This window comes from Camelus ferus, chromosome 27 (genome assembly GCF_009834535.1).
Source record: "Camelus ferus isolate YT-003-E chromosome 27, BCGSAC_Cfer_1.0, whole genome shotgun sequence".
NCBI classification, from domain to species: Eukaryota; Metazoa; Chordata; class Mammalia; order Artiodactyla; family Camelidae; genus Camelus; species Camelus ferus.
In genome coordinates this window covers 16217439-16234213 of record NC_045722.1, presented here as the reverse complement: position 1 = coordinate 16234213, position 16775 = coordinate 16217439, and the positions used below count along the sequence as shown (strand labels likewise).

The 16775-nt window shown below is 40.9% G+C and overlaps 1 protein-coding gene across 1 annotated transcript in view; it reads right to left on the bottom strand.

Annotated features, from left to right (window-relative positions):
* Nucleotides 1-16775, bottom strand: part of CHD2 (chromodomain helicase DNA binding protein 2) — a 109634-nt gene that overhangs the window by 18177 nt on the left and 74682 nt on the right. The window contains 12 exon segments of the mRNA XM_032468981.1: nt 2-55; nt 1614-1748; nt 3509-3649; nt 4561-4689; nt 5936-6058; nt 7191-7341; nt 7528-7666; nt 8998-9137; nt 9849-9890; nt 12088-12263; nt 13193-13363; nt 16615-16707. Coding sequence (XP_032324872.1) covers nt 2-55; nt 1614-1748; nt 3509-3649; nt 4561-4689; nt 5936-6058; nt 7191-7341; nt 7528-7666; nt 8998-9137; nt 9849-9890; nt 12088-12263; nt 13193-13363; nt 16615-16707 — 1494 coding nt within the window.

Here is a 16775-nt window from a genome sequence, read left to right as displayed (position 1 = left end):
CTGGCTTATCCAGCTGCTTCAGTGCCTTCTTCACAGGCCTCATCCTCTCCTTGCACTGGAACAGGCAGAGAGAGGAGAGACTTAAGCCATCTGCAGCGAAGACATATCCTCCTGTGCTTACTGCGCCCGAAACTCCCAGAGAGCATGCAGCCAGCCTCCGGCCACAGGATCACGGGAGGAGGAGTGGGCACAGCCAGTGGGGCCAGTACAAATGTTAGAGTCAGAAAAACCTGAGGTGTAAGTCCCTTTTACACCTTACTTGGCCTCTCAAAATGCTGCTGTCTTCTCATCTCCAAGAGAAGCATGATAATCTCATAAGGACATTATGAAGATCAAATGAGAAGCAAAATTACAGACCTGGCCTAGAAACTTCCCATCACAAACTACCTAAAACTACAGGATGAAATATTTACAAGTCCGTTAGACTGGTAAGAAACCAAGGGAAAAGCTTCCAGATAAACAAAGTGGACTGAACACAAGAAGTTTTGTCTCCGCCTCCCCAACTCCACCAAAACAACAGTAAAGAAATTGTCTTAAAAGCAGATAAGCCCACAAAGACAGGGGAAATGAGAGAAAACAGCAGCAACAGAGTATGGGCAGAAAGTGAAGTGACTTAATAGACCTGAGGAAACGAGATCCTAAAGTCAGCAGGGGAGGGGAGAGGTGGGGATAGAGCGGGTGCGGCACCACGAGCTACGCATGTGCAGCTCCAGGAAGGGGCCAAGGGCCCTGAGGATGCACTGGCCTGTCCCCATCCCATGCAGGACCTGGTCCACGATTCATTCCCTCACCTTCCCTGTCTCATCTGAGAGGGACCACGTCCTAGGCCACAGTCTTAGCTCCTAGCACCACGCCACGGAAGCATGTGGACAGGCCACGTTCATCACGGCTGGAGCTCACGCAGCTGGGACCCCAACCTCCTCTCACGCCACGCCACCCCGTGCTCTCCCCACTCCAGCCACAGCAGCCCTGCAGCCTCCTCACGCACCACGCTCGGTCCCACCACACCACCTCTGTGCGGACTCAGGCCTTGCTCTGGCTTGTTCTTCCTCTTCTGTTACCTTTTCCATTTCCTTCAGAACCCAAATTCAGAATTCAAAGATCTCTTCTCTAACTGAACCAGCCTTCCTAATACCCCTGCCTGACCAAATTCCCTTCTCACAGGACCCTGGCAGTATCTGGTTTTTCTCCTCCAGAGCCCCAGCACAGGAGCACAGACACGGTTTGTGTGACTGTCTGACTATCTCCCCTACTCAAATGTGAAGTCTAGGGTAATAGTTATCTATCCAACGTGGTAACTCCGGTGGCTGGCACACTGCAAGTATTCAATCAATGTCAGCTCAGTGAACACAAGTTTTCCAAATGCTTCTAAGCATCCATTGCCTTTCCAATTAGGAGCACAAGTCATGAAATCCATTTTCTAAAATTCTTTCTCACTAGAGACAGAGTAAGAAATCCTAGCAGCCTGTTCCAGAGCACATGGTCTTTAGATATTAGGAGCAATGGGTTTCCAAAGTAGTGTTCTAATGCTTAGACCAACTGAGGGCTGTGTGGCAGGAACACTGCAGGCACCGTGGCTGCAGACCCCAGCATCCCTCAATTTCAGGACTTACTACGCTGAACGTCTCCTGGTCCAGATCATCATCCTCATCTTCTCCAATGGGGACAGGTTCACTTCCTGCTGTAATATGGACAGGACCCTGAGATCGCTTTGACTTACTGGAAGATTTGGCATCACCACCTTTAGGCTTTTTAAAAAAAAAGTTACAGGGAGTCATTGTCATTTGTGTATTCCTGTCTTGCAATTTTGACTTCTGCCCTATGTCACATCACAAGTGGGTCACACAGGATGGCCTCAGTTATAAAAAAAAGTTAAAGGCCCCTAAAATGTCATGAAGCCAAACCTACTTGATTAATAACTTTTAATCATACGTCGTCCCCACTTCTGTCTCTAAATGTAGCCAATTAGAATTTGAGCTTCATCAGTGCTATTTTGGCTTCTATTCCCTCTTCCATAAAAAAAGGTAAAAACATCATCAAAAGGTTATCATAGTTGTAAATTGGCAGAGCTCTCGCTGAATAGCACGCAGCAACGTTTAGCGACAGCTTATAAATGAACATACACTTTGATCTAGGAATCTGTATTAATTAAAATATTGTGATTGAAATTTACATGAATCTATGTGGATGATGTTCCTCTATCCATGGAAGGGTACAGAGGATGGAGATATACATACATATATACAGGTATATAAAAAATAACTATGTACGAACATTTAAAAACATAAAACAATACTATGCTTTGCTTATGATTATATAACATGCAGTGAAAGTCTAAGAACACAGATAGGAGGGTCTGACACCAGCTTCAGAGCAGTGTTACAGAGGAGGAGAAAAGAGGGACAAGGATTAATGAAACTGGGAGAAGTACCAGAGGGGAGCGTCATTCAGCTGAGGGGGTCTCAGTAATGAGTGTGTGAAACACTAAACACTGTAGCCAAAAAAAGCCACTTGAAGTAAACATGAAAAATGTTAACAGCTGTGACTATCCAGGTGCAGATAAATGGATGTTGGTTAAATCCTTCTTTGTGCTTTTATTTTCACCTTAAAAATTAAAAAAAATCTTTCTATGGAAGCACAAATGCAAAGAAAGATACTTGTCAGAGTACAGTTCATTACATTAGAAATTAGAAAGCAAATTTAATATGGAAAATGTAAACTGTTTCTAAAATTTTATAACCAAACAAAATCTTCCTTATCTTATTAAAAGTGATTTTAATCTTTATTAACTTGGAAAGTTGTTTTGTGGTATATTGCTAAGTAGGCAGAAAAGGCTACCCAAACAGTCTGGCCTGATTTTTATTTTATATTTGTTCTTATATGCATAATAAAAAAAGGTAGCTCACCAAGAAATCTATTCGCGTTATAACTGGATAGCAGAATTATAGCAGTTATTCATTTGTACGTTGTAACAATGATTACAGATTAATGGCAAAATAACTTCATCAGAAGTCAGCAAAACACTGTACCAGAATGCTGTGGTTTAGAGAGAAGTTCATAAAACCCCAATGTGAAGATTATATAATAGTTTGGGGCTTACCACACATTTCTACTCCAAAAACGTTAACTCTTGATAGAATTTGGTTTGAATCCTAAACCTTTCACGTATTCAGATTCATCTGTGGATTGTGCTCTTTCTACCATGAATCTGAGAATGTTCACCTGGAAATGCAGATTTCTCTCACCTGTCCTATCTCATTCCAACACTACCTCTGAAATATGCACTAAAAGAGCAAGGAAAGGCTTCTGTATTAAAGAACACCCCAAATTCACACATTCCTCTCTGCAGGAAGAGGTGCAGGCATCCCCCGACAGCCCCATCCTTCCTCTGGGCTACACTCGTAACAAGACAATTATTTCAGAGTCCTCAAACCCCATTCTATTTCTAAATCCTAGAAGGGAATTGCAAAGACTGTAGGCATCAGAGGAAGTAGAGTGACATTGGTACCTTCTCTTTCTTATCTTTCGATTTCTTCCTTTCCTTGTCCCCTTCCTTGTCTTTCCTAGAACTCATCTGCTTCTCCTTGTTCTCCTTGTTCTCTTTCTTCTTCTGTTTCTTTTTCATTGGACTTTTTTCTAAGCCATCATCCTAGAAAACAAACAAGGCTATGAGCTTTTGCCACAAAACTTTATACCTACTTGTTTTCTTCCTGGAGAAAAAAAAAAAAAAAGCACTGCCCCCAATGGGGCATCACCGTGCCCAAAAAAGATTGTTTTCAGGCGTCTAGACTTCAAGCTACCTGCCTCGAGTGAAGTCTGCAGAGGCAGACACTCTTCACTTATATCTTCTCTTTATTTCTCACAGCAACACTCCAACATAGGCATTACCATTCCCATTCCACAGATGGAAAAACTGAGAACTGAAGAGACTATACACCTGCCAGGTATTAACTGCTGAGGTTGCTAGTATCTGAACTCACATATGCTTGACTCAAATTCATGCTAGTTCGTCTACCCACTGCTGATACCTCCTGCAACTAATCTCAAAGTACAATCACACTCAGGATAAAATCCTATAAAGTTGTCACTCACTGAAACAACACACTGAATGCTACCAATGTACTTTTCACTTTGCTTAGGCCAGAGGTTACAAACTGAAAGGCCTTGGGCCAAACCTGATCCACAGGTGAGTTTTGTTTTGCCCAACAATGAACTGAACTGTGTAACAGCTACCCCAGTATGTTAGCCACAAGCTCCCTAGTGAACCACAGTCTCCACCACTCCCTACCACTCCCAGCAATGAGGCTGAGTGTCAGCTGCCATTTACCACTAAAATTTGCATGGTTCCCTTCATTTACTTCCGTTATCTGTGAATTCTCAATTGCTGACTTAAATGAATAACCATATTCCTCTCTCACAGGTTAAGCAAAGACACAGATTTTTCTATTTTCATTTTATCTACTCTGGTATGTAATCCAAACACATTTCAAATGGTTTTATACCAGATGGGACAAAAAATGTAGCTTAAAAAATAATTTCAACTGAAATCCAACCTCATACCTTTACTTCCCCCTCTTCTGATGGATTATCTGAGTGTCTAGGAGACGAACACTCAATTCCATGTTCATCTTTCAGCCTGGGGGCTTTGTTTTCCTTCTTTACTCGAGGCTTCCGCTTCTTTAATTTGGCCTGGAAAGGGAAAGAAAATGATGATACAACCACAAATCAAGTCCCTCAAAAGCATGACCAAATAACATTACGATTCTTTAGAACAGTAGCAGCCATATAATTCCAACAAGAAAACTTGGAGGAAATTCAAAGGAATATAACCAATTTTACCTTAAGGAGAAAAAAAGAAAAAAAGAGACTACAGGCTTATACATATCCTGTGCCACACAAAAACATCCACATCACTGAATCTACTGATTCCATTTTTTGGAAGTCAATCTAAAGATAAAATTCAAAAGAAGGAAAAACACCTTACAAACATAAAACAAAGATAGTATGTGAAAGACAATAATAATATTAGAAGACCTAGAAGCATGTTGCATCTAAAAATAAGGAAAAGGTATTTATCTACTCAACCAAACATGATACAGCAATCTAAAGCAAGCATAACCATGATCTAGTATCTCTCTACAGAACCTAACTTCTAGTACGTCCTCAACATACTATCTGGAGAATGACTTTACTTATGACACTACTATGTGAAAAAGGACAAGGTACGGGATGAGGATTTTTTCCTTAAAATTTGTTTGTAACACAGGGAAATTAATACAAATGGCACAGCTCTAAAAGCACTTAAGGAACACGCACACACAAAGACTGACAGCACTGCGTGTAACTTATAGTGTCTCCAACTGTGATTCTCTTCCTTCTAGGCCTGAACTGAGATGCAAAGTTGGGGAAATAAAAGGAATAAAGCTCAGGTGAGTCCATTACCAACTTGGTTGATCTTTTTCACTGAACAAGTAAGGCAATCGTAACTGGTGTCCAATTTCTGAATTAACTGTGGATTCTTAATATCTACTTTATCCCTGGGACCTAATATTACAAGTAGCTGAGGGTTAGCTATAGTAACAGGCAAACTCAGTGATATTCACCAAGTAACAATGTTCTAAACATGAGGAAGCAGCATAAAGAAACAGCAACAGTTATGTCTAGACCGGTGGCACTGGGAGAGATGAAGACTACTTTGAGGCAATATTTGAGAATGATTTTGTAAGGAAGTTGCCAGAGTGTTCAGGTCAATTATTACATGAAGATTCCTATTACTACCAATCAAACTATCATTGCTGGAAGCTCAGTACAACACCTGACAAGCAGCAGGTACTGCTCTGTGCAGCCCCCGGAGAGGGCATCTCTTCCCCTGCCTGACCCTGCAGGGCTGAAGCATCAGTCCTCTCGAGGACACCTGGCCGGCGGCTACACTCACCTCTTCCCCGCCTGTCACAGCCCCCTCCTTCTCCAGACTCTTCCTGAGCAGCTTCAGCAAGTAGTCCACTCGTGTCTGCAGCTGCTTCCCCTGGGGCTTTTTATCTGTCTCCACGGGCAGAATCTTCAACAGGAAAGGAAGAGAAGCACCCGCCACCACCCAGGTCCCGGTTAGTGCATCAGGATAAACAGAGATGACACACAACTGAGCAGTCCTTTCCCTCCCCAACCACCCAAAATACAGATAAAGCCTCAGATCCTATCTCATGTCCATGGCTCCCAGTCACTGAAAATCCCTCATGAGCCGTTCTCGTTTTACAAAATGGGATGGAGAAATCCAGCTCTCCCACTGGCTCCTACCTGTGCTGTTAACAGGGTAGAACAACTCAGGTAGGAGGGGCTTGTTGGCTTCATCTGCTAGAGCATCCCAGCCGTCGTGGATTTCCTCCTTCCAGGAGCAGGGAATCCCTGGAGCTAGGTTAAAGCTTCGTTTTAGATTGAAAATGCTTCTTAGAGCATTGCCGGAGAGCACTGAGCTATGCCAGGACACAGCTGGACCTCTCAGGCCAGGCTGGATTTGGTCTCAGTGCTTATGGCAGGGTGCTGTCACCCTCTGAGAACATCGCACCTGGGATGAGCATTGTTTGACGTGCCAGGAAAAGCCCTGCCAGGAGCACAACATGGAGCGCATCCTACTAAAATTTGAGCCAGTCAGCTTTCCCTGCTTACAGCTCTCAGCACGGCCTTACTACTCGGTAGCCTGATGTGCAACAGATAGGGTGGGAGGCTCGATTTTATGGGAGAAGTAAAGCCAGTGTTTAATTCCATTACAAAAAATACCAAGGTGTGGCTCATTCTTTCTTCATGTGTAGAACTGAAATATGGTTGTTTCAAATATTCAAATACGGTCTTAAAGAAAGTGCCAACAATTAAGGCTGAGGAGTGCTTTTATTATTAATAATCTTACCCTGGTATTTGTTGCAATGAGATTACACCTATAATTAAAAATCCGAAACTTTTAAGATTTCTCCTAAAATTACCCCAAAATTTTACCTGGCTATTTAGCTTCACCTCTGAAACAGTGCCACAGTCCACTAAAGATGGTAACGTTTCCAAGGATAAAGAAATCCAAGGAATTTACTATTATACTAATTCCCAGTTTGATTCCCCACCTCCAAGAAAAGTTAAAAGTAAGTAATCAGTATAAAGTTATACAACAAAAGTCTAGAAATCTCCAGCATCGCAGAATTTCTTACTTTGTCAGTTAACTTAAGCTCTGGATCTGTTTTAATTAACTCCCAGTTTCCATAGCCATGTTCATAAATTCCCAGCAACAGGCGCGAATCATCCTCCACTCCCCACTCGACATCAAAGTGTGCTGCCTTGACACGACATGTTAAGCAGTATCTGGAAAGATTTCAAAAGTAGGGGGACATTAGAAGAGGGGCATTTGGAAATAAACACAAATGAACAAAGTATTCTGATGTGTTAGAGAAAAGACAGTGGAAACACTACGTAACTATACACAACTGTAACTTCCAATCTCTTGTCTTTCGGCACAACCACCCAGGCACAGGCACACGTTGTACTCACTTTTTTTTTTCTTCAGGGTCTACAGGGATCGATTTATGCAGCATCTCAAACTCTTCCTCATGTTGGATAATAGATTTCACGTTAACCTGAACCCCAGAGATCTTGATTGTGGGGCCTCTCTTTTTCCCAGGTCCTTTCCCTACAGGACACCAATTTCACATTCGTTACTAGGGAAACCTGTTTTTCATTTTTGAGCCACGTGAATGTAATACTTATTCAAAACAATGATGATGAGAAAAACAATGTAAACATAAGGTTTACTCTTGGATGTATTCTGGGTGCTATAAAAGCATATATTTAGATCACTGTCCAAACCACTGAAGTTACTGAAGTTTCTTTTATGAAAAAAAAAAAAAACCTATAATTTTTTTTGACTGTATTCAAGATATTTTAAAATTCTATTACTTTTAGCAATAGCCTTCTAGCAGAAAATTTCAAAGCACAAATTCTTTATTTAATGAAGAAGCTAACACACCATAAACCAGACACGATGACAAGCATTTTACATGTATGGAATTACTCAAGTAACCACCCAAACCCTTTGAGGTAGGGACTACCAGTGTTTCACAAATGAGACCTTTGAGAGGCTATCACTTGCCTCTGGTCTTGCGGCTAAGAAATGGCAGAACCAAGATTCCAGGTAAGTGAGCTGCCTCCAGGGCCTGAACACTTAGCCACAGCTGACAGAGCCTCCTCTGAGTAACCTCTAACAGTGAAGGGTGACAAAAGAATGGGGGCAGTGGCACAGATAAACCACAGTCCACTGAACCATAATGACAACATCCTCATCTCTTGTGTCTGAGGTTCAACAGTCAGAGTGTCCTTTAATAATAAGGACTTCAGAGCTTTCTCCTGATACCTCCTGGCTTTTAGAGGACAGGCAAAAACACCTTCTGGTGAGGAAGAGAAAACATGCTACAGGTCAAATCCAATTACAGCACTTTCTAGTGCCAAGAAAATCTCACTATAACAAAAAGGTTTATAATACCCACTTCACTATTTTATTTATTCCAATTAATTCTCTAACTCCTTTATCACAACAAAACAATACGTGTATGTATTATGTCCAAGATCATTACTGACATCTGTGATCTGTGATGTCCTCACTTACGGCCAAAACGCCAATGTGTCCACTCAGCTTTACCCACTCAGGTCTTTGCATCATTTAGACCAATTTAAACTTCCTACCGTAACATTATATCATTCATCTTGTTAGTCACTATGTATCTTCTGCAAATCAACTTCATTTGTGAGTAAATCTCTGGGATCTTACAACTGAGCTCACATAAAGGCAGGTGAGAATGCACACCTCAAAGGATCAGGGATGTAGGGGTGCATGGGATACGTCCCTAAATCCTTTGGAAAAAGTCTGTCCTTCTTTAAAAAAAAAGGGCAAGCCCTTTAGCAGCAGGGATCCCAATCCACAAGGGCCAGGGTTTGGAGACTCACCGAGGAGACCTGCTGACTTACCCTCGCTGGCATTTTCTTTCAGCTGCTCTTCGTACTCCTGCATTGCTGACACACAGCTGTTGTGAATCAACTCCCCCAGGCGCTTCAGATCTGCCACAGACTTGTCCACCAGCTCAGCATCGCGAGCTATGCATTCCAGCCTGAGCAAAGACAAATGTGGGGACACTTCAAGGCCCTGTGCCCATGCTTCTAGCGTCACGTGAACAACCACTTAGTTTCACATACACTGGCTCCTGCAAAGACACTTTTCTCTACGTTCCTTAATTGATGGTTCCAAGGCGCCAACAAGAACCCTCCAACAGTGATGAGGACTAACTTATTTTCCAAACTTAAAAAACCGTTCCTTGAAACAGTCCACAAAACAGAGTAATTTCAAAAACATGGAGGGGAGGGTATAGCTCAGTGACAGAGTGCATGCTTAGCATGTACAAGGGCCTGGGTTCAAGCCCCAGTACCTTCATTAAGAAAAAAAAACTAAATCAATAAATAAACCTAATTACTTCCCCCCTCCAAAAAAAATCCAAAAGCTCAATGGGCTGTCTGATAACAGTAGCAGGTGAAGTGCCCGAAAGCTACTTGTACTCATTTGCTTCTCTCTCATCCCTTTCCTCCCTCCAGCCTATTTTCATTCATCACAGTGTTCCTAGAAGCAAAGTACAGTTACGTCTACAATGTTTTGTTGACCTCCAGTCATCTAGAGACACTTTAATGTCTAAAAATCAGGCTGTCAAAAGGTGCCAGATCTTAAATGGAAAACAGAACCAAAATAAAAGAAAAACAAAAAGAGAAAAACTGCTACATAATAAAGTGAAAAAGAAGTAGATAAGGAACTATTACATTACTAAGCTTACCGTTCAAGAGGGAGACCAAACTTCTTATACGCCTTGATGAACCTAAGAATATGATCAATAAATCACATTACAAAAACAGATTTTTAGCTATGTTAATGCAAACACATCCTATGATGAAATATGGGCCATGAAAATTGTCAAAAAATAGACTGGGCCCAATCCTTATGACCGCCATTAAGAGAATGAATCTGAATGCCTCTTGAAAATGGCCAAGTTAAAATAATGAGTGTTAAAAAGCTATTCAAACTAAAGATCAACTTTATTCTCAATGACTGGTCATGAAATTGCTTAGGGATATAACTGAGAACAGTAACTTAACTCTAATATTATCATTTTTAGAATGTACAAGTTTATGGAGTTCAAAATGTAATAAATGATTCAGTAACCACAACTCTTGTGATAAAACCCCAACATAGTTAACTGGTCTATTCAGTCTACCACCGTTACTTTTAATTCCATACTGCATTATTTTCCAGTCAACAATACAACTATAAGATTTTTAGGAGTGCCTCAAATACTTTTTGGAATAAGGCAAAGTAAAATAAAAAAAGACAAGAAAGTATGGCCCATATACAGGGAAAAAAAAAGCAGTCAGTGGAAATAGCCCCCATGTAATCTATGTAACAGTAAAAATACAAAAGCGGGGGAAGGAATGAACCTATACTGGAGTAAAGTTTTACTGCAAGTTTTACTTTACCACTGAAATTTAGTTGGTAGTAGTCCAAACAAAATTGTCTTAAGTTAAAATATTAACTATAATCTCCACACCAGTCACTAAGAAAATAATTTTTAAATATAGTAAAAGAAAAAAACAAGAGTATTAAAATGGTATACTAAAAAGAATCTATGTAACACAAAAGAAGACAATAATGGAGGAATAAAGGGACAAAAAAGACATAATAAGACATAAAAAACAGAGCAAAATGTAGACATAATTCTGTCTTATTGGTAACTGCATTAAATACAAATGGATTAAAGACTTTCAATCAAAAGGAAGAGATTGATAGAATGGATTTTTAGAAATCGCTTAACTATATACTGCCTACAAGAGTCACAAGCTGGATTCAAAGACACAAATGCATTGAAATAAAAAAGAAAAGATACTACACATACAGTACCCAAAAGACAGCTGGAGTGGCTACACTGATGTAACCAAAATCGAAACTTTAAGACATAATATTTTTACTGGAGACAAAGAAGGACATTTTATAATGAGAAAAGGGCCAATCCATCAAGACATATAAAATACATGCATCTAACACAAGAGATCCAAAATACACGAAGCAAAACGGACAGAAGGGGAAGATAATACAGCAATAATAGAGACTTCAACACCCTATTTCCAGTAATGGATAGGGCAATCAGGTAGAAGGTCAGCAAGGAAATGGAAAATGTGAGCAACACTAAACCAAACAGACCTATCAAACATCTACAGAACACTCCACTCAACTGCAGCAGAAGACACACTCTTCTCAAAACAATACAGTGGGGAAGGGACGATAGGAAGCAGGGTACACATACAAGACTGATGACAAATTCATAATGGTTAAGATGATACTTATGGGGGAAGGGGCTACATTCTATCAATGTTTGCACATATTTACATCTTTCCACAATAAATTGAGGAAAGAGGAATGAGTATAACATTTAGGGGGAAATAAACACTTCACAGCTTCAAATATTGACCTAAAAGGACTATTTGATGTAATTATAATATGGACTGAACCATAAAGCTAACCGTCTTCGTATTTTCTACTTTCTTCAGCCTTAAAAAAAAAAAAAACATGGAAACTAGGACAAAAACTGGTTTGGAAGCAACAACTTTAGATTTTTCTGGAGGGCAGAGGGCTGTGAATCAGACACCAACAAACGTGTAATAAACTGACACAGAAAGACGGTGGAAAAATTGACTGTAAGTGAGAAGAAGCAAGCTGCAGAATAATGTGCTGTGTATACTAATAAACTGAACCAAAGCACCAAACTGATACCAGCGGTAACACTGACGGAAAGCAGACTGGGTTATCCATGCTACTTCAACATTTTATATTTACACTATTTCTTTTATAGACATAGATGTATACACATACATACGTATGTATCTATGTACTTATGCACGTATGTATTCCTAGTCTTCAATCCTCTGCCCTCTCTTGTCATCGGTGTCGGGGATCCAGCCAACCTGAGGCTTACAGCATGCCCTTCCAAACCAGGTCGAGGAAAAAGCAGAGCCCCGACTAACCTCCGGATCTCTGCATCAGTGAATCCCTCCACGAGGTCCTTCCGGACGCTTCGGGGGCGGCCCCTGCGCTTGGGCTTCTTGTCGTCGTCTGAGTCGTCCGTCTCACTCTCAGAGGCGGAAGATCTCTGGGCCTGCCTCTTAGACTCAGTATCAGAGTCACTGTCATTCGTCTGAGCCTGGAAAGGCAAAGCCACATTGTACCAAAAGCCAGGTCCAAGAGGTCTAAGGACTAAGACCAGCCCATCTTAATTCTGTAATACTCAGAACTGCTCATCATATCAGGCAAGTCAATATTCCCTTGAGGAAGGAGGCAGACGGCATGTAATGAAGTAAGACCTGCTTGGGATAGTCACACTGCCAGAGACATACTGTAACGTGATTAAGCAAACGGGAATAAAAATACTTGGATTGTAGGTTCATGTCTACTTCCTTGGGCAAATCACTTTGTTTTCCATTTGTAAAACGGGGATAATAGCACCTATAATAAGGGTTTTCATATGAATTAAATGAGTCAGTGGATGTAAAAGCACTGACTTACGCCAGGCACACTATTAGCTACTATTAGCTCACGCTGATTTACTGTGATCTTGGACAAACCCAAGTCTGTTATCTCCAACAAACCAGATAATAAAGCTTAGTCTACTTACTTCAATGTTGTTGCAAAAATCAAGTTAGATACTGCCCATAGCGGTGCTTTCTAAACTGAAGTACAGTTATATAATCTCTTAGTAAGTATTTAAAACAAGTGCTGTGAACAAACACTTGAGGCAAAAAAAGGTCTGACCCTCTGAAAGTCAAAGGCTTTGCCAATTAGAACCAAATTATTAGAATTACTGGTTCTAATTTCAAAGGCAAAATGCAAACTTGTGTCACACTCAAATCCTGTTCAGCCATCTCTCAGAGCCAAGTGCAGAGATGAAACGTCTCACAGGTGCTCCGTGGGTCCTGCGCATTTTTCCATTTTCCTCTGCTAGGTCTCCGACCCTATGCCTGGGAACCCTCCACATCGGGACAGCAGCGAAAGGCCTCTTCCTTGAATAATCAGCACTTCTGCAGCCATTGCAGCCTAAGAAGTACTTTCATATCTTTGATCTCAATTGATCACCTTTTTAGTGGAACTCCGAATTCGAGGCAACATATAGATTTCCTCCAGCTCCTTCTGCCGCTCTTCCTCCTCTACTTTCTTCCTTTGCTCCTCCGGGATGATCTCATCCCAGTCCTTGTGCGGACGCTCTTCTAGCTCTTCTTCATCCTCCATTGTTGCGAAGTTGGCAACCTTAAAACAGATGGACAACCCACCGTCTGATGTTTCCCTAGTTCCCAAACACCACCTACCAAAACACCAGCTCATGCAATGCTGTGAAGGGTAACAGGACTCCTGTGATAGTAACATCATCAAATAATCAAAGTTCTACTGATCTCTCTCTCCCTTATCCCCCTCCCCACAAAATCTACTTGCCAAATCCTAAAGCTCATCAAAAACATTACTGAAAAATAGGGAAAGATATAAAGATGTAAACTGTCTTAAAAGTTTTACTGAAAGATTTGTTGTTCAATCATACACATTTTCTAAGATACTAATTAAGAAATTTTAGGTTTATTTAGATTACAAAATGCTGGATACTTAATACTAATCCATTATGAATTTACAGTTCTGTAAATTATAAATTGCTACTGAATAGAACTCATTTGAAACGATGCATAACTAAAAGCAGTAGCTATTGGTCTAGCCAACTGGTTATCTCATCATTTTTATCAAAAGTATGGAAGCTAAAGGTATATAATAATTTCATATGCTCAAAATTGTCAAAATTGCACATTAGTCTTAGGAATGAAAATGAGAATACAAAACGCAAAAAATTCCAACAAACTTAGAAGAATATTCAATGTACTTCATATCAAATATTTAATATCTAATGTCTATTTACATTGAAATAGTATGTATCCCAGAAAGAAAAACATCTAAACGTATGCATGTCATACTATGGCTAGAGAGAACACCCACCAGCTCTGGCCAGCCTCTGGGCAGCAGTGGGCAGGCCCCAGGCCTGGGCTTCACAGTCCGTTTCTCCCCGGGGTAGCCTTTATGATTACAATGAAGCTAAAAAGAGCTTTTGGAGGCTCCATCCCTCAGAATCACTTGGAGCTGACAGTGAAGTCAGAACTTTATAACTTTTGGCCAAAATTAACTCTTACTTCCAACATGGATATCGTGGATCCTCACGATTAGGTGTTTTAAATTCCACAATAAAACAAGAGGTGTACTTTCTGAGATTTAAAATTTAACATTTTTCTATTTTATAAAATGAATCATCTGGCCACTGTCTCAAATTAAGCACCATTTGTGATTACTTTAAACCTAACTTTTAAAATATCAATTGATACAAATACCAATATTGCATACATGTTAGTGGCTCATACAGCTGGGAATCGAACTATTCCAAGAGTGGCAATAACGGTTACACCAGACTCGGCAGGAGGCCCCCTGCCTACAATGTAATCACAGCTCCACACATGCGTGACTTTGGGAAATCTATTTAGACTCCTTGTGCCTCAGTTTCCCCACCTATAAATGAAGATTGTTGTAACGGGGGGGAAGGGTATAGTCAAGTGGCAGAGTCCATGCTTAGCATGCATGAGGTCCTGGGTTCAATCTTCAGTACCTCCTCAACAAGTAAACTTCATTACCTCCCCTCCAAAAATAAAAAATAAAATATTAAAAAAAGATTGTTGTAAAAACTGAAAGAATTAATATATGTAAAGCACTTACAACAGTGCTTAAAGTATACAGTAAGAGTTATACAAGGATTGGTTATTATTAGTAATCTTAAATATCTCAAAAAATGTGGGCTGTGTTTCCCACACGTTAAATTAGCATAACAAAAAAAGGATTATCAGGAAAAACGTCAATTCAGTGACATACTCCAGAAACAGAGAGCCCCTAGGGTAAGGAGATGCCTACTTTAATTAAACCAGTTGACTAGGTACTGAAACATAATGGCCAAAGGGCTTTAGAAAGACAAACGTCACCAGTAAGGTGACTTTTGATCTACTTGTAATAGGAAGAAATTTTTACACCTAAATAATCATGTAATATTCTGACCAGGATACCATTATGAAGATTACTTCTGCTTAAGAAGAGAGCAATGGTCATGGAAGTGAAATCCAGTTGAAACAGCGAACAATTCACCTCCACCCTGCCTCCTCAGACACAGTAACTCTGCCCCTAGAGCTCTGTGGTCCACTCAACCCCTTCCTTTTTCTTCCACTGAGACAATTTCTACCTGTGGCCAACCGTGGACTTCATCACAAAACACTGCTTCCTTCCACATACTTCTTCAGTCCTAATGGGCTACCACACGTAACCACCATTGTAACCTCCAGGTCTCCCCTGCTTCTCCAACCTGCGTGGAATCAACCCATGAGCCATCGGTTCAAACATGGTTGATTCAATCTGGGAAACCTCTACCACTTGGACTCTCGTATGCCTCCCAAGCCCATCTCCCACCTTGGGATTGTCAACTGATCCAACTTCTCTGACCTCACGTATTTCTGGAGAAAGTCATATGATCCTGCTGACTGGCTCCACTGCGAAGCCCAACCTTCTATATTCAGCTCTACTCCCTATCAGGTTCCTCCCAGCAACTCCTGGCCCCTGCATGGGGCCATCCCAAATCTTTCTCACTTCTCAGCAAACACCTCACTCACTTTCCTGGTAATTAAGGTCACCAGCTGGACATCTTCTCTACCTTCCTATTCCCTGAAGTATACCTTCCTTTTTCTTTCAAAGCCCAACTCCTCCATCTCTGGTTTTGATTATATCCTTTCCAGTCCAATGTGCAATCACATTTTCCTTCTTTCCTTAGACCCTTCAATATTTCCCTATTCTCAAGTTCTTTCCTCAACCTATAAACAGGGTAACACCTTTTAAAAAATCTTGCCTTGCTTGACTATTCTGTTCTCATGAGTTACTTTCACTGTTGGCTTCACTTCATTTTTAATAATGAGTATACTCAGAGCTGTTACCTCCTACTCATCTGGTGCCCAGCTTCTGCATTTAGTCCTCATCTCATTTAATATTCTGTTATATCAAATACCACTAACCACCCTGTAATTGTCCTTTAAAAAAAATCCTACCAAGTCATCAGGAGCTTCCTGTCACTCTCCATTGACCTTTCTTTGTGATGATCCTATCAATGTCTCTTCCACAACCCCTCCACAACCCGCAGAGCTCCACACCACCCAGTTCTCCACCCATCCCACTGACAACTCATTCTCAGCCCTCGTCACTGACTTCTCCTCTAGCCGCTGACTCTGGGCAGGGCGGGCTTCAGAGGTTACCCTCACAGGGAGGACTGCAGAATCTGTGCTCACAACATACTTGCAACTCTAGAGAACGATATGGGAATCTGAGTCAAGGGTAAGGGAAAAGTAGAGTGTCCTGCACCCAGAAAGTACTCACAGGCATTAGTTACTACCGGTTAATAGATCAACGCTAAGGACTTCGTCAGACAATGGTTTTCATACCTTAAACTGTGACAGAAGCTCATCTGTTGCACTTGTTGAGACTTCATTCTCTCTGGTTTCAGCCAAGCGCAAAATTTCATCAATATCCATCTCCTAAAAAAACAAGACCAACACAAACATGGTAAAAAGGCAACAGTGGTTATTAGCATTTCCTGAAAATG